General features: G+C 45.7%; 1 protein-coding gene across 6 annotated transcripts in view; it reads right to left on the bottom strand.

Annotated features, from left to right (window-relative positions):
• Positions 1 to 4,525: 4,525 nt before the first annotated feature.
• The window catches only part of FGFR3 (fibroblast growth factor receptor 3), a 56,016-nt gene continuing 33,801 nt past the window's right edge, over positions 4,526 to 26,740 (bottom strand). The window contains exons 6-18 of one of the 6 annotated variants that reach the window (XM_063401466.1): positions 23,170 to 23,293; positions 22,552 to 22,742; positions 19,214 to 19,364; positions 15,192 to 15,385; positions 14,187 to 14,332; positions 13,972 to 14,093; positions 12,665 to 12,775; positions 12,319 to 12,509; positions 11,525 to 11,647; positions 9,869 to 9,939; positions 8,302 to 8,439; positions 7,770 to 7,875; positions 4,526 to 7,688 (exon numbers count right to left, since the gene is read on the bottom strand). In XM_063401466.1, the coding sequence (XP_063257536.1) occupies positions 7,524 to 7,688; positions 7,770 to 7,875; positions 8,302 to 8,439; positions 9,869 to 9,939; positions 11,525 to 11,647; positions 12,319 to 12,509; positions 12,665 to 12,775; positions 13,972 to 14,093; positions 14,187 to 14,332; positions 15,192 to 15,385; positions 19,214 to 19,364; positions 22,552 to 22,742; positions 23,170 to 23,293 (1,833 nt within the window). In that variant the 3' untranslated portion in view covers positions 4,526 to 7,523. Of the gene's footprint in view, positions 7,689 to 7,769; positions 7,876 to 8,301; positions 8,440 to 9,868; positions 9,940 to 11,524; positions 11,648 to 12,318; positions 12,510 to 12,664; positions 12,776 to 13,971; positions 14,094 to 14,186; positions 14,336 to 15,191; positions 15,386 to 17,958; positions 18,104 to 19,213; positions 19,365 to 22,551; positions 22,743 to 23,169; positions 23,294 to 26,740 lie in introns of all 6 variants that reach the window. The other 5 variants (XM_063401467.1, XM_063401468.1, XM_063401469.1 and 2 more) reach the window with 5 other exon arrangements.

Here is a 26,740-nt window from a genome sequence, read left to right as displayed (position 1 = left end):
AGGTGAGGTGAATTTCAGACTGCAACAACTTTGAAATTCTCACATGCAGGCTGTAAATGAGTGACCCTTTCTGAGCAGCACATTCCTAGTGCGTGAATTCATAAATAACTGGAAAGGTATTGCATCTTTCTTAGAAAAGCATCTGACAGCTTGGAACTTTCCCTCCTTTTATGAAGATGACTTGGCTTTTGCCATCTCTGTGCCCATCTCTGTTCTCCTTTGGTTCCCATCTTGCGTTTTCCAGCTGAACATCTCAGTGCCTTTGTGCTGACATGCTCAGCACTGCCTGAGGGTTCAAGGTCCATGGTCCTGCAGTTATCCCTGCTGGGATTCCCTTGGTTGGCCCAGGAGGGGTGTGGTGGAGGCAGACTGCTGCTAAGGCAAGAAACTGCCATCAAATGGGGGAGGACATCCCTAGAAGATAATATTAGGAAAAACCCTAGGACTGGCACTGGAGTCCTCTGGAGCCACTGGCCAGACTGAGTCAATCAGACACATTCAGGAGCTGACCCTGTCCCACTGCTCAGCCCTCATGGAGGTGCACGAAGGCATGAATGAAACCCATGAATGGAAATATGGTGGGCATCATCCATGTAATGTCAGCACTTAAGCACAGGTTCTTCCCGTGTGGGAGACGTGTGTTTGTCACTCTAGGACAGGAAGGTGGTGGTTCTGGAACCCTGTGATGTGCAGTGAGCATCTGTGAATGCTCTTTTAGTTTGGTCTGCCAGAATGGCCTCAGGCACCATCACCTCTGGGCCTGGCACTGCCTGTGGGACAGACATGGATGTGGGACAGACAAACGTTGCTGCGAGGCACAGGAGGATGAAAACAAATCTCTGTCTCCTGCAATATGAAGAGATGACCTGTCAGCACTACTAAAGCAGATTTAACAGCAGGGTCTGCTTGAAAACTTCTGCAAAGTCAAGCTCATTTGTTGTTTGGGAGAAAATTGGCTTTTTCTGCTTCCTCTGTATTACTGGTGTGAAAGTGAAAAAACAATAAACGTGTTTTCTGCCTTGCTGAGCAGACTAGACAAGTCTGATGGAAGGTCAGCAGAAAGACTAATTTCTTGACTAAGTTATTTTCTCTGTTGGGGGAATGGATAACTGTGCTACCCAGGAAAGACAAGGAATGATTTCTCTTGTGTTGGGTTTCGACGGTTTTGGCAGGATCTGAGCCACCACAGGGAGTAACATGCTGACTCCTGGGAAAGTTACACGGACCTTGCAAACTGCTGGCTGGATCCTGGCTGCCCAGGCTGATGTTTTGGCTGTGCAGGAACATGTCAGGAGTGCATGACAGCATTTCTTCAAGGAGCTCTGTGCTGTGTCTGTGCAGGCTGTGAGCACTAAGTTATCCTCCAAAGCATATAGCTCCTTGAGGCAGCTTCACTGAGAACTTGTAAGAATTCATTTGGGTTTTCCCCCCAGTTCTACCAGTCTGGCAGAGCCCTCAGGGGATGTACTATGTTTTATATTGTTTTTCTCAGCCTTGATTTTCTGCTGTCCATTCTTCAGGTTCTGCTCCTCTTCCATTAAGAGGTTTTGCTGGTGTGAGTCAAAAGTTTCACCCCTCCTGTTTGTAACCTGCTCTTTAATACAGTCTGTAACATCTGTAAGTCTGTCATTATACCAACATCCAGTTGCCTTTGGCTCAGGGTTGGCTGAAGCCAGCCCCAGTGCCTACCTGGCATGTAAGGCAGTGCTAACACCTCCCTCCCCACCTCAGTGAGCACGCAGAGGGCAGCCAGGCAGCCCCAGGGGTGAGTGTGCATGGTATTTAGCTAAATGCCAGCAACAAGGGCTAGGCAGGGTGTGTTATCACTGGAGAGGACATGTGCTGATTATCCATCTTGTTCTGCCCAGTATCAGTTTGTGCTGCCTGATTTTCTGGCCAGATGTGTAGGGAGTGCACCCCCGTGTCCTGGAGGTGGGCAGGTACCTGATGGTCTCCTCTTGCTTTTACTTTTTAAATTTTTCTGCCCAATGCCTACATGAATGTAGCACTGGGTTGGAAGATGCACCTGGCTTGGTCCCTTATTTCTCCTCTCTTCTCCCAGCTGGGGCCCTTCCTCCCTGATGGAAATGCCAGTTTTTCCTGCTCTGGTGAGAAACCTGGAGGAATCGTGGATGGTGAGTGTGATGCAGAATTTGTCCTTTAGAAAAATCATTCCTGTGCCAATGCCACTTTCACATTTGGTGAGATCTCTCTCTTCTGCTTGCATGCTTTCCCATCCCCTGCTCCTGCTGGACACCACCACCACCCAAGAAAGAAAACAAAAAGGTCTGGGACAGGGCTGGTCTTCAATGGGCACCATCAGAAGTGGTCACCCAGGAGTGTGTGTGGGCAGAAATGTCCCCACATTCTGAGGCTCTGATTGCAACACTGCACACTACAACAATGATTTCTCTCTTGGTTTTAGATAATAATCTTGTTGGGGCAGGGCACAACACTTTTTCAGCTCGACATGTTACCGACACCTGAGATGCTGTTTGTGAAAAACAACATGATGGTTATGAAACAGAGAAACTAAATGAAAGCTAACATGCCTGAGGAAGTGAGGGAAAGAGAGGTTATAAACAAGAGTGACAAATCCTTTCCCTGTCTCTGGTGAGCCCATGGTCCTGGGCCACAAAGCCCATGAAAGCTCCTCAGCTCCTGGCATCTCCTCCAGCTGTTCCCTGGTGCCCTCCTGTTGTCAGTAGCTCTGCTGTGTTGAGCAGAGCCATCATTCACCCTTTATTCTCCTTTTCCATATCAGCACAACACATGTCTCCATATTCTGGAGGTTATATAGCCCCTGGGAGGGATGAACTTGCTCAGAAGAGTCACCAGCAGGAAACAGAAACTCCTTTGAGAGTTTGAAATGGCACCAACCACCAGGAAACTTTTCTGTTATGGTTCTAGCTGTCTTCTCCTACTGACACTTGCAGGGCTTCAGACTTTTCTTCCTTTTGCCAAATCCTCCCTGTCTCACCATGGAGCCATGACCAATGGAAATAAATCACAATTTTAGGAATTTATTTAAATGTTGCTATGAAACAGGTCACGGCGGCCAGCGAGAGGCTCTATTTGTGTAGTCACCCACAGAGGAAAGAAGATGTCTGTTTTGCTTTGAAAAATAACTCTTTCATGTGTAAAGAGCATTTTGGGTTTTGGGTGGAAGGCTGCAGCCACTGAAGGGGAGAGGAGCTGCAGTGGGATGTTCACTCAGTCACACAGCCCAACCAAAGAAATTCACAAATTTTCCTTGAGGTTGTTTTGTGCACTGCTCAATGCACATCACATGCTGCAGCCAAATATTCATCCTGGGCTTAGAACTGGCTGCATTGTAGTGCAGTTAAAGTAAAATATCACCCTCTCCTCCCTAGGCCACAAGCAAACACGGCTGCGGGTGAAGGCCAGCAGAGGAAGAATGACATCATGAAACCCAAGAGGGAAAGCAAACACCAAGCCAGCTCCATGTGCAGGTCAGCCACTGCACCAGGACAGACTTTCCTCTTTGTCACTTTGACTTCTTTGCTGTTTGCCCAGCAGACTTTTATTGGGAAAGCTTTCAAGCACAGGTGTGCTATCCACCACAGCTCCCTGCAGAAGGATCCGGCCCTCTCCTGCTTTTCCAGTCCTGGTGGTGGCAGATGGAGCACAACATCCTCACCCCCTGCCCTGTGAAGCTCCTCATGAGCCAGAAAATGCCATTTAGTCATGCTCTGCCCGCAGCCAGGGCTTGTCCCCTGGACCACACTGCTCCTGCTGGGGCAGGGCTCAAAGCTGCCCACCAAAGTGTGTCCTCAAAGCACGGAAGCAACTCATTTCAGGGAGCAAGACTCCTCTCACAACACAGTGGTGCTAGAAAAATAACATCTTTTCTTACAACGGCAAGAAAATTACCCAAACCCCGTGAGTTTTACATTTTTTTTTTAAATCTAGGGTAGAACAGTGCTGGTGCCAGTCCCAGTGCCACAGATATAACCTCCTTGGATGCATGCCATTCCATGCCCAGCTACTTCAAACACAGTTTGCTACTGTAGACAGGCTGTACATAGGTAGGCAAACTTTCATGCCAAGATCCAGGTGTCTGGGATGCAGTTCACCAGGATCACTTGCAGGAATTAGAGTTAAATGAAAGTGCTGGTAGGATTGGCCTGAAATTTCCTAAGCTGCAACATCCCTTGCATCATCTGCTACCAGCAAAACCAGGTTTTACTGAGTTCCCTTGCTTAGCCCTCCCAAAGCCAAAGCCAGGGCTGGCACCTCTGTGCACAGAATGGCTTGTGTGGCTATAAATATACCCACTAACAAATATAGAATGCTGTCTTTTCAACCAAAATTGCTATAAATTTATTATGAATACAAAACCTGAACCGGACAGGACTCACAGAGCAGCACTATAAAAATTAAACTTTCCTGGTCCCAGTGCCTGAAACACTTGGTTTTGCAAAGGACCCTCACAACTGGGAATAAACCTCAAAATTTATCAATTTGTTTATTTTTTTTTTCTGGTAAAAGTAAGTTTCCCATGTTAACAAAAGCAGAATAGTTTTATTTAGTGTTCATCTCACACCTTCGACAGCTGCAGCTGTCAGGCACAGAAGTACAGTATTAAAATAAACTGAACAGAGTTGCTCATTGCAAAAATCACACTATGCAAACCTGTGGATTGTAACATCAACAGTATAAAATGTAACAAAATTGGAACTTTTAAATTTTTTTAAGCTTTTAAAGATAATAGTCCAGGCTATAAAACTATATAAGCATTGAATAAGAAATGTTAAAGTCAACAAGTCTACAACAGATACATCTTGTAAAAACTCAATAAATTATATATATATTTATAATATCTAGTAACATTTAAAACCATGCACAGTTTTGTACATTTTCTTTTTTCAGTACAGGAAAACTCTTTGCTTCGAGTACTTGGAATGTACACAATTAGCAGACATTTGTAAGAAAATACCAAAAATTCTTTTTTTTATTCCAACAAAACAAAAATCTATAGAAATCTACCTTCTCAAACTTCCATTGAAGTAACCTCAAACTATAAATTATTTATTTTAGGATAAGGATTCTGTGGCTCTAAGAAGAAAAAAATATCTTTAAATGAGATGCTGTCATCCTGTTATTCTGCAACATTGATATGCAATATGCACCAGAGAAAAATGAAAAGAAAGAATTCAGGATGCAATTTGCTTTGCCTCTTTCTGGCAGTACATAAAGAAGTCTTCTGGACAAAAAAAAAACAAAAACCAACCCACCCACAAAAAATCCTCAGCCCAAACCTCCCCCACGGTCAGCTTGATCCATGCTAACATTCTTTCATTCACTCCTGTGCTTTTACACAGCTATCTGGCATTGAGGAACAAAATAGCACAGCATTCTAGACACCAAAAATCAGGCATCACTGGCACTTCCCAACGGGTTAGTTGCAAAAGAAATATGCAGCTGTAGCAGCTCTCCTGCAAACAGTGTCACTATTTTGCTCACATGGCATTTCTGAAGCCCAAAATACAACAGTGCTGGCAAAGGGGAGAGAAAAAAACCTTCCCTGCACCATCCAAAGTCAACATTTCACTTCGCTGCATACTTGTTATTAAATCGACCACAAAGAATACCTTCATTTGAAAATAGAAAAATAAACACCCACACCCCCTTAATGCACAGTGGTTAAACTGATGGAAGAATTCTTGGCCCTGTTTTTCTGAAATATGTAAAAATCATCTTTCTGCTGCTATTTGTTTGGTTTTAACCACTGGTGATGTATTGAAAAATAAACTTACCTTTGCTCACTGCAATCCAGGATAAACTAATATTTTTTTAATGAATACATATATATATTTATAACATTAAATGTAATTTGTTAAAGGACTGTACATCTATACATTCTTTCAATATTTCCCATAAACACAAAGGAAAAACTTGATTAATATATTTTTTCTCCATTTTTAATAAGTTAAAAAAAACACCCTTAAGTTTGGTGAAATTTAAAGTTTACAGTAACGCTATGCTATTTAAACCAATGAACAGATATGTTAATGTCTATAAATAACTTTACAAATATACATGTTAAGGTACAATTTTTAAAACAAAACTGTGAAGATATAAAACAAACAATCAAAAACATCTTTTCCTTTGCCCAGATCAGTATATCCTAGATCGCAATGCTCGTATTTTGAGACTCTCTCTCTCTCAGTACTGCTTTATGTTGCATTAGTATTATACATTCTTTTCTTTTAATATATTTATTTATATATATACAGGATATATTTATAGATATATACACAGATTCTCTGGAATAAACCTTTTTGATATAAGTTAAAGGCTCTTGCCTACAGGTACCCGTAACTTCTTTCTCCAAGTCACTGCACGTGGATGGAGCCAAACCTCTGGCATGAGGGGTGGATGGAGGAGCTGCTCCCCCGCTCATCCTTGGCAAGCAAGAACAGGCAAACCCCCAAAATAAGATTTATTACTTTTCCCTGCACAACTGGCTGTTCTCTAAGGTCAGGGTGTGACTTGAGCTGCAGTGTGGGCACCCAAGAGCCAGGTTTCAGGGCACCCTCTGCTCTCATGTGGGTGATGCTCGGCTCCCCAGGGACCCCACGAGGTCTCTGCCCATCCCTGGGGTCTGCTTGCTCCTGCCTTGGCACGGACCCATTGCTCCCAGCCCCGTGCAAGGGCCAAGGTGCTGACACTTCAGATGACTTGACCATCTCTTTTTTTTTTTACTCTTTTTACTTTCATTTCTCCATGACAATTCGCATTTTACTTAGCTTTGTTTTCTCTTCTTCCAAAAAGGATTCCTTCTATGTAGCTGGGTAGCACGATCATGAAGCTATAAAAACGACGACGACAAAAATATAGATATTTTTATAAATATATGAATCCCTGCAGGCAACGTGGCTTTTCAGCTCCACCAAAAAGGTTCATGTACAGATTGCATAAGCGAAGAATTTCCACATTCTTTACACCTTTTCTTTTTTTTTTTTGCGCGTGTTTCTCTTTTTTTTCCTGTTTTTTTTTAAGGGAAGAATTCTTTTTCTCTTTTCTTCGTATTGCAGGCACAGAACGGTTACTCTGGCACTCGGAACGCAAGCGCGGAGGCTGGGGGGTCAGCACCCCCCAGGTTCAACATTCTGCGTGGTACAGAAAAATCCCTACAAAATGGAAAGTAAACAAAACAACCAGGCGAACAAAAAGATCATCTAGGACAGGTCATCTTGGCAAGAGATTAGTTCCTTCAGGCCAAACAGTGCTTCTTGACTTTTCATACAGCAATAGGGAAAAAAAAAAATTAAAAAAAAATTATTTAAAAAAAGTTAATTTTTTTGTGTTTTTTTTTTTTTTTTTTTTTTTACCCTGAACAGCTTGTCAACAACACAAATCTCCAGGCACCATCGCACAGTTCCACTGGAAGATCCTTCACTACGGTTTCACGCTGGGCGTCCCACACTCGCGCCTCCATGGGCACGCTGCCCGCCTGTCTGTCCGTCTGTCCGTCTGTCCGTGTGCCCTGCGGGTCCTCACGTCCGGATGACGCCGTTGCAGGGCGGGTGCTTGGGCAGGCAGGGCTCATCGGGCAGCAGGTCATGTGCAAAGACAGAGTCGTCCCCTGAGGAGCAGGTGCTGTGGGTGTCCTGGCCGGCCGGCGAGTACTGCTCGAAGGGCACCGAGAGGTCCAGGTACTCCTGCCAGGGGGACAGAGCCATCAGCTGGGTGTCCCCAGAGTGGCCAAGGGACCCCTCCCACACCCGCCCCACCACACTCACATCGGTGGAGGTCACGGTGAGGACCCTGTCCAGGTCTTCCACCAGCTGCTTGAAGGTGGGTCGCTGCGAGGGGACGGCATGCCAGCACTCCCGCATGATCATGTACCTGCACGTGGGGACAGCCACGCGTGGTCAGGACGAGTGACACCCACCCACCTGCCACCCACCCCCAGACTGCCTGAAGGAACAGCCGTGGCCAACACAACTTCAGCCATGGCCGGCTGGGGGCAGGGGGAGGGTTCTGTGGAGCCATGGTCCTCATTACTGATCAAATGATGCAAGACCCTGCCCTCGGGGCAGAGGAGGACCTGTCCTGAAGGTGACACACCAGAGCCACACCCCCAAGTGCCACCCACCAGCGAGGGGAGGTGCTGCACCACTCACAGCCATGGGCTCAGAGAGTCCACCTAGAGCTGGCCACGCTGTCCCAGTGGGGATGTCCCAAGAGCCCAGACCCTGGAGCCCAGAGGAATGGGTTTGGCCTCGGAGGGAACGGGGAGTGCAGCAAGGTCAGCCCCCACCACACACTCACAAATCATGGGTGCAGTTTGCAGGCTTGTCCATCCGATGGCCTTCCTTCAAGAGCTTGAAGAGCTCCTCCACGGGAATTCCTGGGTAGGGAGACCCTCCCAAAGTGAAGATCTCCCACAGTAGCACTCCAAAAGACCAGCTGGAAACCAAAGAAAGATCTTTAAAATTCAATGAGGTTTTTTTTCCAAGCCCCCCTCCCCCCATATCCCATCCCCCTTGCTTGGCTTTATTTCTGTGCAGCCATGCATAGCTAACAAAGTCATCAATAGCATGACTAATTGCCTAGGCCATTTTTACTAGTTACTTGGAGATCTCTGCTGATCCAACTCAATAGCAAAGAAATCCCAGGCACCAAGTCTGAAATTGAAATGAGCATTTAATCAGATAGGTGACAGCCCATCTATCACCGCCAGCTCTTTGTTAGGTCTTCCACCAGCTCCACTGAATGGAACAAATCAAATTATTCATGCACGGCTTCACTGAATTGCAGGCTTGGAACCACAGGCCACTAATTGTGCAAGCTGATACCAAAACTTGCTTGTTACAACACTCATTTCACTGGCCAAGCTGGGAGAAAAATACCCCAACAAAAATCAGCAAAGCACTAATGTTACACACTTCAGTCCTGCAGCTGTGCTCTGGTTAAAAGTCCTTTTTTTCAAAAATATCTTATGCCTTCTTCATTTTCTTTCTAAAAACAGGGATTATCTGTCTCTGTTTCGCTTTCATGCACACTCATTCTCCCATTCTCTAGCTTTGATTTATCTGTCATGCCCTCTGCAGCATTACCTAAGCATGGAAACTATGATTTAAGATTAATAAAAGCCAAAATATCTGAAAAACACAGAAATAGAAAAGATTTGTTTGTCCAATTGCAAGCAGTGAGCTCAGGGGAGAAGGCAGTCTGGCTATAAAAATGCCATTATTGATCAAATATTACAATAAAAAGCTAGTGTACATGTGGAGGTGCTTCAGCCTTGAAAATTCAGATGTGTTCCTGATTTACATGTAAGGAGTGCTCTGCTGTTTGCTAACTATGCAGAGGCACTAAAACAGATGAGATATGATTAGAAAAAAAAAAGAAAATAAATGAAATGGCAAAATTAATCTGAGACTGTATTTGCTGAATATTCTTTGATCAATTCTAACAGCAGACAGAGTATTTCAAGCTCATTCCACACCCTTGACTGAAATGCAACAGTCTGGGGCAAAGCGTGGAGGACGCCAAAGGTAATTTTTTTTTATGAGTTATTTTTTAGTACAATATTTTTCAACTGCTGGATGAATCACCTCATCTATAAAGTGGGCAAGAAATACTTGCCTGCTTTCCAGTAATTTTTCAAGAGCGCCCTAGAGATCCTCAGATGAAAGCAACCAGATAACAGCAAAATAAAACCACGTGCAAGAAGATGCAGCTTGGAATCAATTCCTGTACTTTTGCATCCCCAGGCACTCCAGTAGGGAACGAGCCCTGGTCATGCTTAGCAGTACTTTTGTCTGTAAGATACTATAGGTGTTGATTTCCCTGTCCTATTGTTATTTTTTTTAAAAAGTGTGGGTTTGCTTACACATCGCTCTGGTGAGTATAGACCCGGTCAAACAAGGCTTCTGGAGCCATCCATTTCACAGGCAGCCGACCCTGTAATTAGGAAGACAATGGGAACATCCCATCAGCATATTCCCCCAGCCACAACGGCACCATCTGAATCTTCTTTTCTAATCCAGTTTGAAACATTTTCATTAACAACCACATCTGCCTTCCCGGTCACTGGGCAAAGCAGCAGTGGCCACATATAAACAGATTAGAGCATTTGATCCCTGGATCTTCGCTGACAATCCTTGCAGTAAATGCTCTCTGTACAGGACTGTATTCCACTGCCAAGGCAGGTTTAACCTATCAGTGCATCTAAATCTTTGCATGGGAACAGCATCCCAGGCTCACAGATGCAGTGAACTCTGTGGCAGAGCACAGGACAATACTTTCCATCTCTTTGTCTGGAAAGTAGAGTTGCCTCCAAGTCCAAACCCAGTTTAGGCTCAACTTGAAGGGAAACTTCCAAAGAGTGAAGGCAAGGGTCAGGTCCTCTAAGAAGCAAATCCCGATCTTGCTGGAGGCTAAAGGAGGAGGTCTGATCCCATCTTACATCAGGGTCATAAACACAGACTGTCACGTGAGAAATACAAGATGAGAAAGACTAGATTAATCATAATTCTCTGGGGCTTTGTTTGGCCCCTGGAGGGAGACAGAAAGTACTGTTTTGTATTTGGGCCATAATTTAGATAGGGAGGAACTTTGTCCTCACCAACTGTCTCACTGAGGGAGACAACTAGAGATGGGACACAGGCAGGATGTACAAATGGGATTATGCTCTCAGTTGTCCCACACAGTTCTAACAGGGAAAAATCCATCTGATCTGTGATTAAAATGCCTAAGAATTGTTACTTATTTATAATTAAGAAATCCCATTAATTAAGAAAATTTCTGATATGCCACTGTAGTGGATCACCATGGACACGGTGGGTTTCAAAGGACTGCTTGGACATTTAAACCCCTTGCAATCCCAATACCTGCAGGTTCTGCACTGCCCTCAATCCTCCACTGCCATCTCCTCACTCTGTCCTAGCTAGGGTTTTTCCTCAGGGCTCAACATCTGCTGCAGGCTCCAAACCAAGGCACCAGGGCTTCTCTCAGCCCTTCATTTGTAAATTCATCTCTACAGAAAATATAAACAACTTCAGGCCTCAGCCCTTGTCTGGGACCATCTCACTCTTGGCAGCGCAGTCAAGGAGCTCAGATGTAAAAAACAGAGAAATGCATGAAAGACAGGTAGATCCAGGCAAACAAGAAGTGACAGTCCTCTGTCAAGGGCTCTGGTGAGACAGAAGCTGGCTCCTTGGGACCTTTATGAACAGCAGTGGAGTAGAATGGAAAGGGCAGCATTTCTGTTTGGGAGAAACCTCAGTTTCTCCTAGTTTAAAGCATCCTGGTCAGAGCTGAGGCCTCACAACCAGCTGCTAGCAGGACCAGGATCTATCAGGAAAAAATCAGATCAACTCCTGGGACCAGCCAATCTACAGCCCCTCACCAGGTGAAGTCCCTGTCACATTTCCTCCTCCTAAGCCCCTCTGGAAAGGGAGATGTGGGACAAGAGCCACTTGCTGCAGGCACGACCGCATTCCCTGCCAGAGGGAGAGCTGCGCGCGCCTGGCTGCTCTGCACTTACGTTGGTGGTTTTCTTGTAATAGTCGATGTTGTGAACGTCTCTAGCGAGGCCAAAATCGGCGATTTTCATCACATTATCTTCAGTGACTAACACGTTCCTGGCTGCCAAGTCTCGGTGAATGCACTGTGAAAGGTGAGCAAGCCAATAAATAAGGGCTCGTTAGCCGCTCGCGCCTGGAACCAACAGCGCCCTGTGGTTTATGAGCTGCCGTTTCATTGACTCCCAGGCTCGTAAAGCTGTGGGCACTGCTCAGCTCCTGGCTCTGTGTGTCACCACCCCACCGTGCCTGCTCAGTGGGAAACACCTCTGAGCAACTCCTCATTGTGCCTTTTCCCTCCAGACGGAATGCACAGGTGAGAAAAGCCAATTCCCCTCCTCTATGGGCACTCACTGGGAGTGCAGCTGCTTTTCTGTGCTGCTTCCCCCAGGAAGAGGAGTGCAGGATAATGTTTGAGGGGAAAAAGATCTTCAAATTAAGGTATTGCAAATATATAGGTTTACAGAATAGTCTGGGTTGCTTGTGCTTTTATAGGAATTTTGTGGGTGCTTAATGGTCCTGCAGGTGACAGCTGTACAGCTGCATGGTCCAGGAATGCAGCCAGCATATGGGGACTTTGCATATGGATGAAGCCTCCAGCTTTAAAACTTCAAGATGCTTCATCCAGCAAAATCTGGCCTCTAAAGGGAGAAGGCTGCAATGTTTTGCCTGGGGTTGTCCCACACACAGAGTGCTCCCTGCCTCTGAACACGTGGCTGTGACCGAGGCCTCTACCAAATGAGGTTTCTCAACTCACTTTCTGAGATGCCAAGTACTCCATGCCCCGTGCCACCTGGTAGGCGCAGGAAACCAGGTCCTTAAAGGTCAGCTGCTCCTCGGGCAGCTTGCAGGTGTCAAAGGAATAGTCCATGCCAGGTGGGCGACGTGCCCTGAGGTATTCCCGCAAGTTCCCCTTGGACGCGTATTCCACCAACACATAGAGCGGTCCTGCAAGGAAGATCATATCAGCATCCAGCAGAGGAGGAGCTGACACCCAAACCTCATCTGGGCCATTTTGGGCAGCCAGGGATAGCTACAAAGAGGGGACAGCCAGATCTGAGCCTCCCACGAGCCTGTCAGCACCGGGCTGCTCTGCTACGTACCGTCCTGTGTGCAGGCACCAAGCAGGTTAATAATGTTTTTGTGCTTCCCAATCATTTTCATCATTTCCATCTCAGAGACCAGGTCAGAAAGGTCTTTGTCTGTGGCATCATCTGGAGAAAGTTGAGAAGGAAAGCATAAAAAATGTCAGGAAGAAAATAAAGTGTTCAGGGGTATAGTTACAACTGCTGTGCAGCCATGTGGGGCTTTGATGGGGAAATAATACCCAGAATATGGCTGTATTTGGCTTTATTCTACTTTGGGAAGAAGAATTGAAATAAAAACAAAACCTACTACCATGGCAACAAAAAAAGACAAAAGAATAAATAAGTGGAGGTAAATGTTCATATGGAAATCAATAATGCTTTTCATCTTCTGTTTCATCCTCACAAGTATTAAAGAATAAAAATTCACTTTTTGGTACCTGGTACCCGTTTTTCTGATAGTTTCTGTCCCTCATCTTTAGAGGCCAAGAGTTAATGATGGTAGAAAGTCAGGGCTGGGGAGGGAATGTGTTTTTTGGATGAAAAGTTGCAATTTCTCTTCAAAAATAGAAAAACCTATCTACAAAGTAGAAAAAATTGGGGAAAACCTCCTCAAAGGAATGTTTTGGTTTGGAAAGATGGAAATGTTCCTATTTACAAAACCAGCTTCAGAAAGGACTGCAGGAAATGTAACTTAAACAAACCCATTTCTGATAAGAAATATTAGATTTTTTTAGAACATCCCCCACATAACCTCAAGCCCAGGCTGCTCACTGCCCTGCTTGCTCCAGGTGAATTCCTCAGCTGTTTGTGGTTACTGTGTCTGGGGCCAGGATGGGATGGAGACTTATCTAGAGGTGCCCACTGAATCCTCCATTTCTGGTCTCCCTTTAAGCTCTGTCTGGGATCAAGTTTCTTCAATGAAAAAGTTCCTCAAGGAGTTTGTCAGCTGAAATTCTGCAAACTCCATTGAGGTTGCTGCACAAGTTTTTGGTAGAACAGGCAGTGCTGGTTAGGGGAGGAGTAAGGAGTGGGCTGATTCATGGGGCTTGCTAGAAGTGAAGGGGGTTCCCCTTCTTGTCAGGGATGCTGTTACCCCTTGGCAAAGAACTGAGTTAATTCCCAGCCCCTCTTCCTGATGGGATTTGCACTTTTGCCTGCTCTCCAAGGACAGCCCTCACCCCCAGGCTGTGTGGGTAAAGGGAGGAGAGGCTGTTCCTGCTTTCTTTTGTTGTACCTAGTTTGTATAAAGGACTTAAAAGAGAGGCAAAGAGAGGAAATCCCAGCACAATATGCTGTTCTGTCCTCTGTGGACTCCCCCATACCTTTTAACATCTTGACAGCAACTGTGATGGCCTTGTTTGGCTTGTCCTTATCAATCCCAATTGCTTCTGCCATCACCACTTGGCCAAAACACCCCTCGCCGAGCGGCTTCCCCAGGGTCAGGCTGGAGGGAGGAACAGACAGGTTCTGTTAGGGGGTCCTGGTGGGGGGACACTCCCAGCAGGCACAGAGACCCCAACCCCTGGCTCTGACTGACCGAGAACGAGTCAATTCCCACTTGGGATCTGGAGGCAGCTCCAGCTCGGACACGTTGGCCAGCATTGGCCCGTCGCTGGAGGAGAGGCGCGTGATCCGCACCAGCGGCGTGTTGGAATTCATGGAAGAGTTGGACTCCAGCGACACCTGCTTGGGTAGAGCAAATGAAGTGTTATTGCCAACTGTATCTCCAGGGCAGTGCCCACAGAGGGATCACGGAGGAGGTTTGAGCTCTCTTTGCCCATGGACAGATTTCTGGGAACTTCTAACTGGGAAATGACCCCACCCTTGCAGAAATCCACTCGTTTAGGCACTTGTAGTTTAGCAGGTGGAAAGGAGGGACAGGTAAGCCAGTGCCCCCCAGAATCAGGAGGTGTAATCCATTCAGTTGTTCTCTTCCATCTCCACAGCCCATACAGGCTATAAGGTGACTTCTCCCATCCTGGCACTGTCAATGCCCATCATGAGCTTGCAGCCAAAGCTTGAAATCTGTACCCTTCACTGTGGGGTCTCACATGGTGTCTTTTGCTCCTGCCCCTCTGCAATTTCATGCAGCAGAACATCTCTAACTGCACAGAGGACCTTCTGCCACCACCACGGAACAGCTTTGGGCTCACCAGGGACATCTGTGAAAGCAGGAATGAGCACAACCTGGGCTCTTTCTCCCCAAATCCCTGCTCCTCCAGGGAGCCTGGACTGGACTTCCCCTGCCAGATGTGCTTTCTGTGGCACTCACAGCTGCACTGCCAGAACCTCTTGGGCAAGGCCAGCAGCAGTGGGGGCTGCTCATGAGCCAGAGTCAGCTGCCTCCTCAGCCAAAGCTCCACTGGCATAGAAATAAATAAAAGGGGGTTACCCCTCTAGGCTGCAGCCAAATTATGTCGCTCTTGGGCAATGTTTTTCTGGTGGAGCTTTTCACCTAGAGAAAGAATTTCAAAGAGAAGGAGGAGGAAAAAAAAAAAGGGGGAATACCATAGTGGGGAATAGGAATCTTGTATCTACTTTCTGTTACCTGTCTCTTCAGTGGGAATTTGGAGACTTTCTGAACAGTGGGGGTGTTCATGGCCTTTTTGTTTGGCATTTTCATCCTCCAGACAACCACCAAGACCAGCACCAGGAGAAGGAGGAAAAAGCCAGTGCCATAACTGAGAATGCCAGTGTACACTGAGCCCGAATCATCCATCTCCATGAGCTCCTCGGCTGCAGGGTGACAAGAGATGGCAGTCAGGACAGGGGGGACAGCTGCCCACACACAACTACACATATACAGCACAGAGAATTTGGGCAGGACTTGTTCAGCTACGTCAATGTCAGTGACTTCAGTGAGGGGACTCTCCCAGGCCAGTGGTTTTCCACCTGCAGCTGTAGCTAAAACATTAGTTCAGTTTGCCCTTTTTGGGGTGATTTTACTTTGTGTTTTTAAGAGCCCCCAGCCCACAGATTGAAAACCACTGCTCTAGGCTGAAAGCATCTTCACACACCTGTGCTGTCCCTCTGACCCAGATCTTGCTCTCCATCGTGGCTGGATGCCTTGGATGTGCAGGACTGGGGTTTGCTGCACTTTGCTGATTCAGATTCTCCAGCAAACATTTCCACCAGACCAGTGCCTGCCCTGAGGGACCAAGGGGCTTGAACAGCACCCAGCAGTAAGGCATCACACAGGGAAGAAGTTCTGAGGAAAATCTGCTTAATTTTTTAGTAAAAACTTAGTTCTGCTGGGAAGAGGCTGGAAGGTTTGTCCCAGAGAGGTGGGATGAGCCCATCAGCAGTGGCTACCTGCTTGCAAGGCTTCTTAGAGACCAGCAAAGGTCAGCTGTGTTTTCTCCCTTGTTCCTTTCAGGACAGGCATGTCACCAGAGGAAGGAGCCATGGTGGGACTGATTTTCTGTCCCCCAGAGGTGTGCTGACATCAGAGGGACAGCAGTGAGAAGCTTTATAATGAAGTCATGCTGGTGTGGTTAGCTCAGTAATGGATCGTGTCCATTGCTGAGCACACACTTCAAGCAGCAGGAGCCTTTCCCTGGCAGCAGCAGGCTCTGTTTCAAGTATTTGGTGGCAGTGCCCAGGAGGACAGGAGAAAGGGCTGTCAGTGACACTGGGGGCTGCTCCAGCCTGTGTGCCAGCTGTGAAGGGCCTGACCCTGCCAAATGGCCATCTCCTCCCACCAGACAGGAGTACCAGGGTTCCTGGGATCAGGCACTGTGGTCAGTGCTGCAGCTCTGCTGCCTGGGCTCACACTGCCTTGCCCTCTGCTCCCTGTCTCTCCTCCTGCAGCATGGGCAGGGCATTACAAGCTGGGGTTCCCCAGATGGGCTGTATGCTGCACCCTCTCTGTGGGGGCCTGCTGCTGCACAGACGGCTGTCCTTCACCGCGTCTGACTTCAAAATAAAGTTCTACTTTGTGCTTTTTGGTCGGGTTTCTCCTGCTATTTTTTTTGCTTAAATAAGAGGTGTGAATTCATAAACTGTAAAAGCAGAGTATGAGTCGGAAGAAACAATATTGTGACATTCTGTAAGTAACAGAGACGTTAGTCTTCTAACCAAAGGAAATGTTTTCTCATCCAGTGGATGTCAGGAACAGAAACAGGATCAGATCAACTATTACAGAGCTGGCAAATAAGCAGGAAAGATCAGCAGATCCCACTGGCAGCAGGGCTGGGCATGGAGGAGACCTTCTTAAGCCCCAGTAGAAGTGATTACACCCAAATCACCCGCACAGAGAAAGTCAAGATTAGAAATGCCAAAGTTTCCGATTCCTAAGCACATCCTGGGATGGATGTGTTGTGAGATGGACCCAAATGTGGTCTCTGACTGTGTGAATCAAAGCGGGCTCTTTAATATTCTGGGTGCCTTTTCAGTAAGGGTGTTTTGAACACACTCGAGGTTTGCTTCTGCACTGTCTGCAAGGCACAGCTCATGAGATTCAATATGAATATTGCTGGTACTTCCCTGCACCATGCCCAAGCCTGCCCTATAGCCAGAGGCAGATTCAGCAGGTGAAGGGGCAGCGCAGCCTCATTCTCCCTTTTGCAGAAGAGATCTCTCTGATGCACATTCTGTGCTGGCTCATTGTCAATAAGAGCTTTGCACATGAAAGGACCACAAAATTGAGGTCACTCTGGCCTCGGGTTTCAAGCCCACTGCAGCTTTCATCGATCCCAGCTGGAGCAGGCAGCATGCAATGCCCCTGGGAGCCAGGACTCCTGTGCTCTGCCTGCAGATGACTCTCCTTGACCTTCTGTTTGAGATCGCTATCTTGGCCTGCTCATCCGTGAAGTGGAAATAATGCTACAGGCAGGGAAGGGTGTACTCACACCAGACACTTGTGCGTCTAATTTTAGGTTAAGATATGAGGTCAGACAGAAAGGATCCTTCATAAGATGATCCACAGTTCATGTCCAATTTAGGTGCCCTGAACTATCTGATGGGGAGGTTTTCTTCTCCCACTGTCAGTGTAAGAAGACAAAGCTCCTTATTTTGGCACTTAACTGTCCTAACAAAGAGGCTGTGAATACCTCCCTATTATTAGACAAAAAAAAAGTTCTGCGTATTTTACTGTATCATTACTGCAATCATTTAAGTTTTGAGATGCACTGCAAACAGAGTCAGCTGCAAGTATGCAACAGGGGTCTGCAGCAAATCCCAGAGAAGAGGCCCCCCTGGAAAACACTGCTGCTCCAAGCGAGGGGCGGTCTCCGGGAACTTGGCATTTCTAAAGCAAAACATTGAGGCATCCTGGAGAGGGAAGGAGAGGCCAGCACAGAAGGAAATACCTGGTAGCACCGTCAGCCAAGCAGAGTGATGTGAGAACCCAATAGAATTCCCTGCGAGACAAGTATACTCCCCAGCATCCTCAAAAGTAACATTTCGCAAGTACAGAATCTCTAGCTCCTTATCCGTTGTGTTAACACCTGCCGTCTAGGGGGAAAAAAAACACACACATATAGAAAGAGGGAAAACAGAGAATAAGCCACATTCCCAGCAAGTGTGAGGACACCACAGGCAAATTTCAAAAGCAGATTAAGGTGTTGGTTTTTTTTTTATTATTATTTTCCAATGGCCCATCTTCCACATTTATTCATTCATTCCCCTCTGCAACCTGTAGTCAAAAGCAAAAAAAAAAAAAAAAGTTCCCTTCACCAGGTTCTTACTCTGTCCCACTAAAGAAGCATGCAAGCAAAAGCATCCAAATGAAAAATTGCCCCCACAATATGACTGACTTTGGGTTAGTGAGGTGAGTACAGGGGTGGAGAAAGAGAGATGGGAAAGGAGGAAAGACAGAAAGAAAGGGGAAGGAGGGGAGATGTAGTGGGGAAAGATTCAAGTGCTGATCAGAGGAATATACAAACATTATGGTTCATGAGTTCATTGAAAAGTATAGAATTCTAGAATTTTTTAGAATTTCTTCAGTGGGCATCTCAAAGCCACAAATTGATTACACAGACTTTGACAATGCAGTAGAAATCTGGCTGATAACCAGAGGGTGCCCGTAAGGAACTTTCCTGCAGTGGCACCAAATAACACAGCAGTCAAACCCTCAAGGCTGGAGTCAAACCCCAGAGCCCATGAGACTGGCTCTCCTCTCTAGTTAACATTTGCTTGCATGAGCCAATGTTGATATTTATTTCTCCATTACTTCTCCAAAGGACAGAACTGATTAATTCAGTTTTGTAGGTGAAAAACTCAAACCAGTTCGGTTTTCCAGAGCTTGGAATGTCACAGGTCATTAACATGCAATTCAGTTATCAGCACTCAATTGTAAGGAAAGGAAAGGAAAGGAATAAAAGTATGAAGAGTTGATGGCAAAATTTGACAGTCATTTTATTGTGGGAATTTTTCCATGGCAATTGCTGTATAGGCATTACAGTCTTGTTAAAAAAAATTAGCGAGAAAATAAGATAAAGCCATTCAGCGTCAGTTGACAGGGTATAATACAAAATGAATAGTAATTTTAATCACTAGATTCTTAAAAATGTTATAGCTCATTCTTGCAGTTGCCAGGGCCTTGGGACAGAGTCTGTGGTTTACCTGGTTTTGGTTTGCGAATGTGGAGCCAAAATGGCTTTTCGGCTATGCCTACGAAATTGTTGGCTCTACACAGATATTCTCCTTCATCTTGTTCTGTCACATTGAACAGATTTAGGTTAGCATCGGCTTCAGCGTTTTTACTGATCCAAGACTGCAGGAATAGACAGAAACCTGAACTTCAGTAAACCAAACAATAGCTCCATGGCACCTACATCACTAGGATTGACTGTGCACGGCTCTGGTGACATCCCCAGCTCACCCTGTGGTGACACACCGAACCCAGCACCTGGGTGGTGAAGAGAAGTTGCCTTTGGCCCCCAAACCACGTGCAGGTGAGCTCCCTTCCCTTCACACACGCGATTTCTTTTTCAAAACAGACCAGTTTGACCCATCTCCATCTGACAGCAGTCGAAGGCCCTATGGTTTCTTAATCACTCCGCAGACAGGAGCACCAGAGAAAGGCTTAAGCAGAAATTTGTGTTTGCAACCCGCCTCAGCAAATACTGTTTCAATTATCAGATTCCAAAATAGAATTTGGAAACAAAATATAAGCAGTGGCGGTCTGAAACTCGCTGCTGACTTTGCCTTTCAGAAATTAGCTGTAATTTTTTCCACTGCTTATAGGAGCCTCTTCTTTACTAAATAAAGTGGTGTATATAAATCAAACAAACTTCAGACTTTCAAGCAATGGGTTTATTTCTCTTCTTCTCTGCTGCCACAACAGAACATCAGCTTTTTCCCTAAACACTAAACAGTTGTTTTTATTTTGGCTGAAAATACATAACTGTTTTAAGTGGCCTCAGAAGAAGCTTCAGTTCTGGAAATGAAAATAAAGCAACTCTCTTCTCTGTTTTGGTCTTACACTCTCAAGCCCAGTCTTGATGCCTTCCCTTTCCAAGCCTGACCTTGCCAATATGACTTGCAGCTCATTAAAACCATCAGGGCAGCCAGCTCTGATAGGTTATTAGGAACTGAAAGAGGAGGCACCAGAGAGGAGCCCCAGTGTCCATGTCTGATGACAAACAACACCAGATTTGACCTGAGCTCATCTCTAAGGCTTACGTGCAAGTCTGTCTGCCCTGACTAGTGGGGAAACGTGCCTGCCTGCTGTTGCTGCCTTGTTTATAATTAAACTGGGCATGTTTCAGTGCAGAATGTACAATTTAGCCTTTGACAAAGCTTGGGCACAGTGTTGCCAGCCCCTCTCTGTAACTGGAATGCATTTAGTGCTCTTCTGCAAAGAAAAAGGGGTTTTCTTTGATCACAAATTAGCCCAGGCATTCAGGAACTGATGCAGGTGATGGCTTGGTTTTGTCAGGCTGTTTAAAAAATGGTTTGAAAGCGCAGCATTCAACTTATCCATCTGGACTTGGGTGGGGTTTGACTCCCAGCCCTCCTTTAGATGTGGGGGGCGGAATTTCACAAGCTGGGCACCACTTTGTCTCCCTTGCTGCAATGGAGACTGGGATATTCCCCAGACTTTAACTGCTCCAGAGCAGCTCCTACACTCCACAAAATCTCCTGAAAGCAGGAGGGAAGGGCAGGCTGATAAAAAAAGCCTTATCTCCCTGCACAGCACGGGGGAGGGCAGCAGCACTGCATGGCAGGAGGGAAACAGATCCATAAAGCCAACGGACCGGCCCTGAGACAGCAGCAGGATCATTTTATCAGATCTTTACTTGTAAAAAACCCAGCACACCACATTTAAAAAGGAAAAGAAAAAAAAATCCCTGCAAAGCTGGGCCTGACACAGCTCTGTGGAGGCCCAGTACTGGTGCACAAAAGATGCATCCCAAAATGGAAATGCTCCGTGCCCCAGCGCTGATGCCGGCGTTAATACAATTCAAAGCATTCCTGATTAACCAGAAGTAGTAAATAGACGTGTGCTGGTCCTATTCAGCAAAAAACCATAAAACCAAACAAAACTTGTGCTTTCAAATGCCTGCCTGCGCTCCCCTTCGAGGAATGCGGAGCCTTTGCCGTCCACAGAAGAGAAGGTATTTGGCAATTCTAATTACCTACCCACCCCGGTGCCGCTCCAGCTTAATTTTAAAACACTATTTATGTGGACTATTTATATGTTCTTTGCCACGGCAAAATGGGGGCTTGTGCTTGTGACACAAGGCGCTGTTCGCAGCCGCCCTGCAGGCCTCCAAAGGTAGCACTTTATCCCACGGGGACCACACACGGAGCTCGGGGACTCTGTGAGATGGCATGTGACACAACCAGCTATTCAGAGCTTGGTGCTGGGCTGTGAAACCAGGGGGAAATTCAAATATGCATAATTCAAACACATTTGGAGAGGTGGTGAGGAATGAGAAGTTTTCTAAACTCGCGAGAAGCACATGTTGCCAGTCCCGAAGAACTGTCTCCAACCATTTCTTCCAACCAATCTGTTATTTCAATCTGTGTAATTATTTCCAGGGTCTCTGGCTTTTATTATAATGTATCTAGCTGCATTACAGTTTTGTAGATGCTGTTTGATAAGTGGTGTGTGTTTTTTTTTAAACTTCACTCAAAGAGAAATAGGGTGTGTGCAGCAGGATGTGCACAGGGAATGTCCATGCACAGGACAGCCTCAGCTTGAAGCTGCAGAGACAAAATCTGCTTTCAGCACTAACTGCAGAGCCAGAAAAACTCCATTTGGCCCTATATATTTTAATAAACACCACTACATGATGCCTTTAACTATTTTTTATTTAAAGTATTTTAGAAGTCAAATGTGCTCCTCGCTCCCTATTCCCAACTTTCATATTTACATTGGTTGAGGGAAACCAAATCCTCTGGCTTTTTTATGGCTGTAATTTGAAAGTTGCCTTTTAAGAAAGCATTTTAGGAAAGTAAAGTCTGACTCTGTAGTTTTTGCTCAATTAAAAAAAAAAGGCTTTTCTGAAGATTGATAATTTTTACAAATTTAGTGGCTGGAACAAGATAATGCTGGCTCTCAGGTGCTGGTAGTTCAGCATTATTTGGCATGTGCACACTGCAATGTGCTTACTTGGAAAAGGAAGAATGTGTTTTAGTTGGGAGACTTTTGTTTTAATAAACCCTGAAAATACCTCCACTGAAGCTGTAAAAAAAAGGGTATTTTTACAATTTTAGGTCAAATGCAATCTGACAGCTCTTTCATTATGCTGCATTTCTCACAACTGCCTCAGCTCTTACGACTCTGCTTATCTGTGCCACCACAGTAGTAGTGTTATCTCTGGCAAACAGAAGAGTTTGGAATATCGATTTCAGGACATTTTTGCTGTATCCCCTCCAAAAAGCAGAGTATTCCAGCGGGCAGGCTTACAGCAGGACTGCCCTGAGGGTGAGAAGGAGGAACGTGCACCAACCTTCAGCACTGTGACATACGGGGTCCCATCGGGTCCGTATTTGCTGCCATTGACCTCCACGTGTTTCAGCCACTGGATGTGAGGCTGGGCGTCGCTGTAGACCTTGCAGTGGAACTCCACATTGCTCCCTACCACCACAGTCTGGTTGGCAGGGAGTCCTGCTTGCAGGATTGGTCGGTGGGGTGACCTTTCTGAAAAGTAGGAAAGAGGAGAAATCCTGATTTACTTGTCTTATTTTTCCCCAGCAAGTATTCTCTGAAACATGCATCTTCTGGCTTTTCAGGGGAGATGGTAAAACTAGCTTTATCCCCCATGGGTGTCCTGATCACTGCTCTGCCCAGGGCTTCTCAAGCCAGACAGGGAAGAACCACCTGGAAAGGGAGGAGGCATTTCAGCCTTGCCATTCCTTCACTGGGCCCTCTGCAGACCCACTAAGCAATTTACTGATCACAGATGTGAGCCTGAATCGTTCGCCAAAAAAGCAGCTTGTTGTTGGTTTTAGAGGACACACAATCCAACACTTTGGGAAAGAAACCAAGCTCCTGATTCCCATATCCCATCGTGCAGCTATTCAACATGGCCACAGATGAGCTGTTGAGGGCAAACAGGGAATCTCACCTAACACATCGAGCTGGTACGTGTGCCTGATGTTGCCGTACTTGTTCTCCACCACACAGGTGTAATTCCCTCGGTCCGACGGCACAACGCTCTCCATCACCAGGCTCCACTGCTGGTGGCGCAGCTGCAGGAAGGAATCAGACCATCAAGCTCATGGGCAAGTCTCAGGGTAACTTTTCCCTGAGATTCTCCTCTGGGTTGCTGTTCCCAAAGATAATAAGGTTTTCGTCTTCTCTTTGCCCTAAGTGTTTCACACCAGAGGTCGAGACAACAAGCTGAGTCCGCCAGTGCATGTTTCCAAGGTTGTTTATTCTTCATTATCTCAGTTCTTTCTCAGCTCTGCCAGGCCTCCCTGGCAGGGTACCTTATCTCAGTTCTTTCTCTGCTCTGCAACGCATCCCCAGCAGAGCAGGACACGCAGCAGACTGGGCGGGTCAGAGGGTCCTGGACCTTTTGTACCATTCCCCTGATCCAACCACCATCCAAAACGTACTTTTTATTTACAGAATCACACCAATACTTACTACCTATGCTAACATGTCATTTCTACTCTAAACCAGTCCTTGAGATCCAACTCAGCAGAAAATGGGGGACGAGAGCAAGAACAAGGTGCACAGGGGCCACTCCCCAATTCCTCCATCTTGCCTCTTCAACCCCATATACTGAGAATCCTAGATTCTACATTTACATTCTATGATAAACTAAATACTACTTATTTTGAATTTTCTCAGCTTGTGATTCTTCATACAATGTGGGCATTCTCTCCAATGGCCAGGGATCAAAAGCAGTGTCCTCCTGGGCTCTGTGTGAGGCTGGCTGACCCCCTTGTACAGATCCCAGACCCCCCTGTCTGGTCTCCAAACCCTCCAGGGTGGCCAGAGGGATGTTATAGACTCTGACAGGCAAGCACCATCATCACCAGACCTTTCAAACCAGTGAACAACCACTGAGCTTCCACACACTCAGACCCCAGAGGAAACCTGAACATCCCAAGGACCTGTTTACCATGGTCATTAAAGTCTTAATGAGAAAAGGCATCAAGACCAATGCAAAAATGATGCAACACAATGTAACATGAGATTTCAGTGGGGACTCCTGTATCTTTCCATAATAATCATAATAACAACGCCAGCTGACAGCTGAATGTGGCACCTTTCATTAGTATAGCCACTTCAGTAGGCATCACATAGGATCTAGATTTTAGGTATTTTATATCTTTTAATATTCCGATCTATTTTTTAAAGTGGATGTGCTATGGAGGCAACAGGTGATGGCACCTGTTTAAACAGAAACCCATTTCTCCAAATGAGTTAGTCCCCTAAATTACTCCAAAAAACAGGAGCAAACATGTCCAGCCTCAAATCTTGTCCCTAGCATGCTTGGTCAGCCCTTCTATTTTAGCACTGAGTTTTACACTGGTTGGTTTTCTGGACGTGGCTCATGTCCAGAACTGATGGTGGTTCAGCAGCAGAAGGGAAAGCACAACCCGTGTCTCCACCCTGACCTGCTCCCCTGTGATCTCAGCTAGAACGTTTGTTTCTAATGATTATAAAGGAAATAATGGCTATGGACAGCAAATCTTGTATTAATACAGAAAGCAACCAACAGTAACAAAGATGACTGCAGGGTGCATAGCATATGAAAGCTCTCCAAATCTCTGGATATTAATTTGATGCCTTCTGCTGCCCAAAGCAGAACATTTAATTTTATTAAACATTTTGAAGGTGACCCCAAGGACACAGAAGCAGGAGATTTACAATAACACTGCACTATAGAATGTCAAGGGCTGATGGAAAAAACAAGGGTGTAATTGCTCCTGGAGATTTCTTGCTGCAGCAGGTGAACTCAAATATGAAGTCATTTAACCTCTTTTGCTACACATAAATTGCATCCACATGCTTTCCGTAAAAGGGCCAAGTTGCAATCAAAGCCAGAACTTTGCAAAGAGCAGGTTTAAAACCATAGGACTAGACAGCTTAGTTGCAAGATAAACAAGCAAATGTGATTTTAACAATTTGTAGACCTCTGCAGCCCTGAAAACAGCACTGCTGAGCCCCCCATTTTTCAGAGAACGCTGAATATGGCATTTCTTTTCATTTCAGAGTGCTGGTAACAAGAGGCTGTGACCAAACATTTCATACAGACATCTCAGCCGTGGCAGATGTGTAGTCAGCTCTGACTGCACCTCTGCCCACCCACAAATGGAGGAGCAGAGCCAACTTCTCACCTTTTGTAAAGCAACATCCCCCTTTGCTGCATCTCTGTAACTGTGTGGCAATTACAGAGTAAGAGAAGCTCCAAGAACAGAGAGCCTGGACCCCGAGCCCACAGCTGAACATACCAGACTGTCACGGAAGTCTCAATGCAAATTTGTGGCTGCTCAGTGGCTCATTTCCATTCTGGCTTGTCTGTAGTTGTGTCTAAAGGCTTCTTTAAATCTGCTTTTCAGCATTGCAAAATGTTTGCATCTGGAACCCCTAGGAGATACTCCAAGGAAATGGGGCTCCAGACACAGGGATGACTCCCTAGTCTGCCCTATATTCTAAAACCAGGTCCAAATTAGGTGTTTTACTAAGGATGCACTTTCAAAGACACTTTTATGACACTTCCCAAAGAACTCCTCTTTGTCAGGTTTGTGATGGGAACTTTGAATAATGAACTTGGGGGCACAGACTCATGGGGCAGAACTTGTTTGGAAACTTAGGAAGACATTTTTAGTTTTGAAAATCTTTGGCATGAGATCATAATTCTCATGTTAGGATAGTCACTGCACTTGATAAAACACTAGAAACACAAAGTGACTTAGTGCAGGCATTAATCAAGCGGGTGAGATACTGGAAATCCCTCTGGTTTATTTGGTGTTGTCACTCTTGGCTCCTTGTGAAACAAACATTTGCAGACACACTTGGAACCTCGTGTTTGCCAGACTGGTATGCAAGTCAGTGCAATGGTCTGGGGAAGGGATAATCCTCCATCTCCCCTCCCCCTCAATCTTCCCTTCTAAGGTCATTTAACACACACAGGCTTACGATATTAGAGATTCCAACACGGATTTAACCATTAATGCTCTTTGGGAAATTTCATATGATAAGTCATATGAATTTCTTTTCTTTACCAGTTAAGGATGAACTGTAACAAAACCAGGTTAGCCTGCCCATCATGTTTTCAACACTCACCCTTCTCTCTTGCAGGCTTTACACCAGGAAGTCACATGGGTCTAAATGCCACAGTGCAAGGGGCAGATGTGGAAGAGTGGTCAGCTTTCATTTGCTGACAACAGCCTTCTCAAAATCAACATTTAAATTCTTTCACACACTGAAAACAAATGAGAACATTCCCAGCTCAAGGATTTCTGGGTTAAGACCAGATCTTGAGATGAAGCAAGCCAACCAAACTCTGCCAGATCTGGATCTTGCCCATTCTTTTCAAGCTGCCTAATCCTGTTATGAAGTTAAGTTGTAACAGGGAATTTAAATCTTAAATACATGAGATACCAAGCAAGTTTTCAATCTCCTTTTCTGGTTCAAATCTCAGTTGATATCTATCAGTATATTTATATTGGATGAGATTT

The sequence above is a fragment of the Prinia subflava genome, chromosome 7, assembly GCF_021018805.1.
Source record: "Prinia subflava isolate CZ2003 ecotype Zambia chromosome 7, Cam_Psub_1.2, whole genome shotgun sequence".
Taxonomy (NCBI): domain Eukaryota; kingdom Metazoa; phylum Chordata; class Aves; order Passeriformes; family Cisticolidae; genus Prinia; species Prinia subflava.
This window is presented reverse-complemented; position numbering and strand designations above follow the sequence as displayed.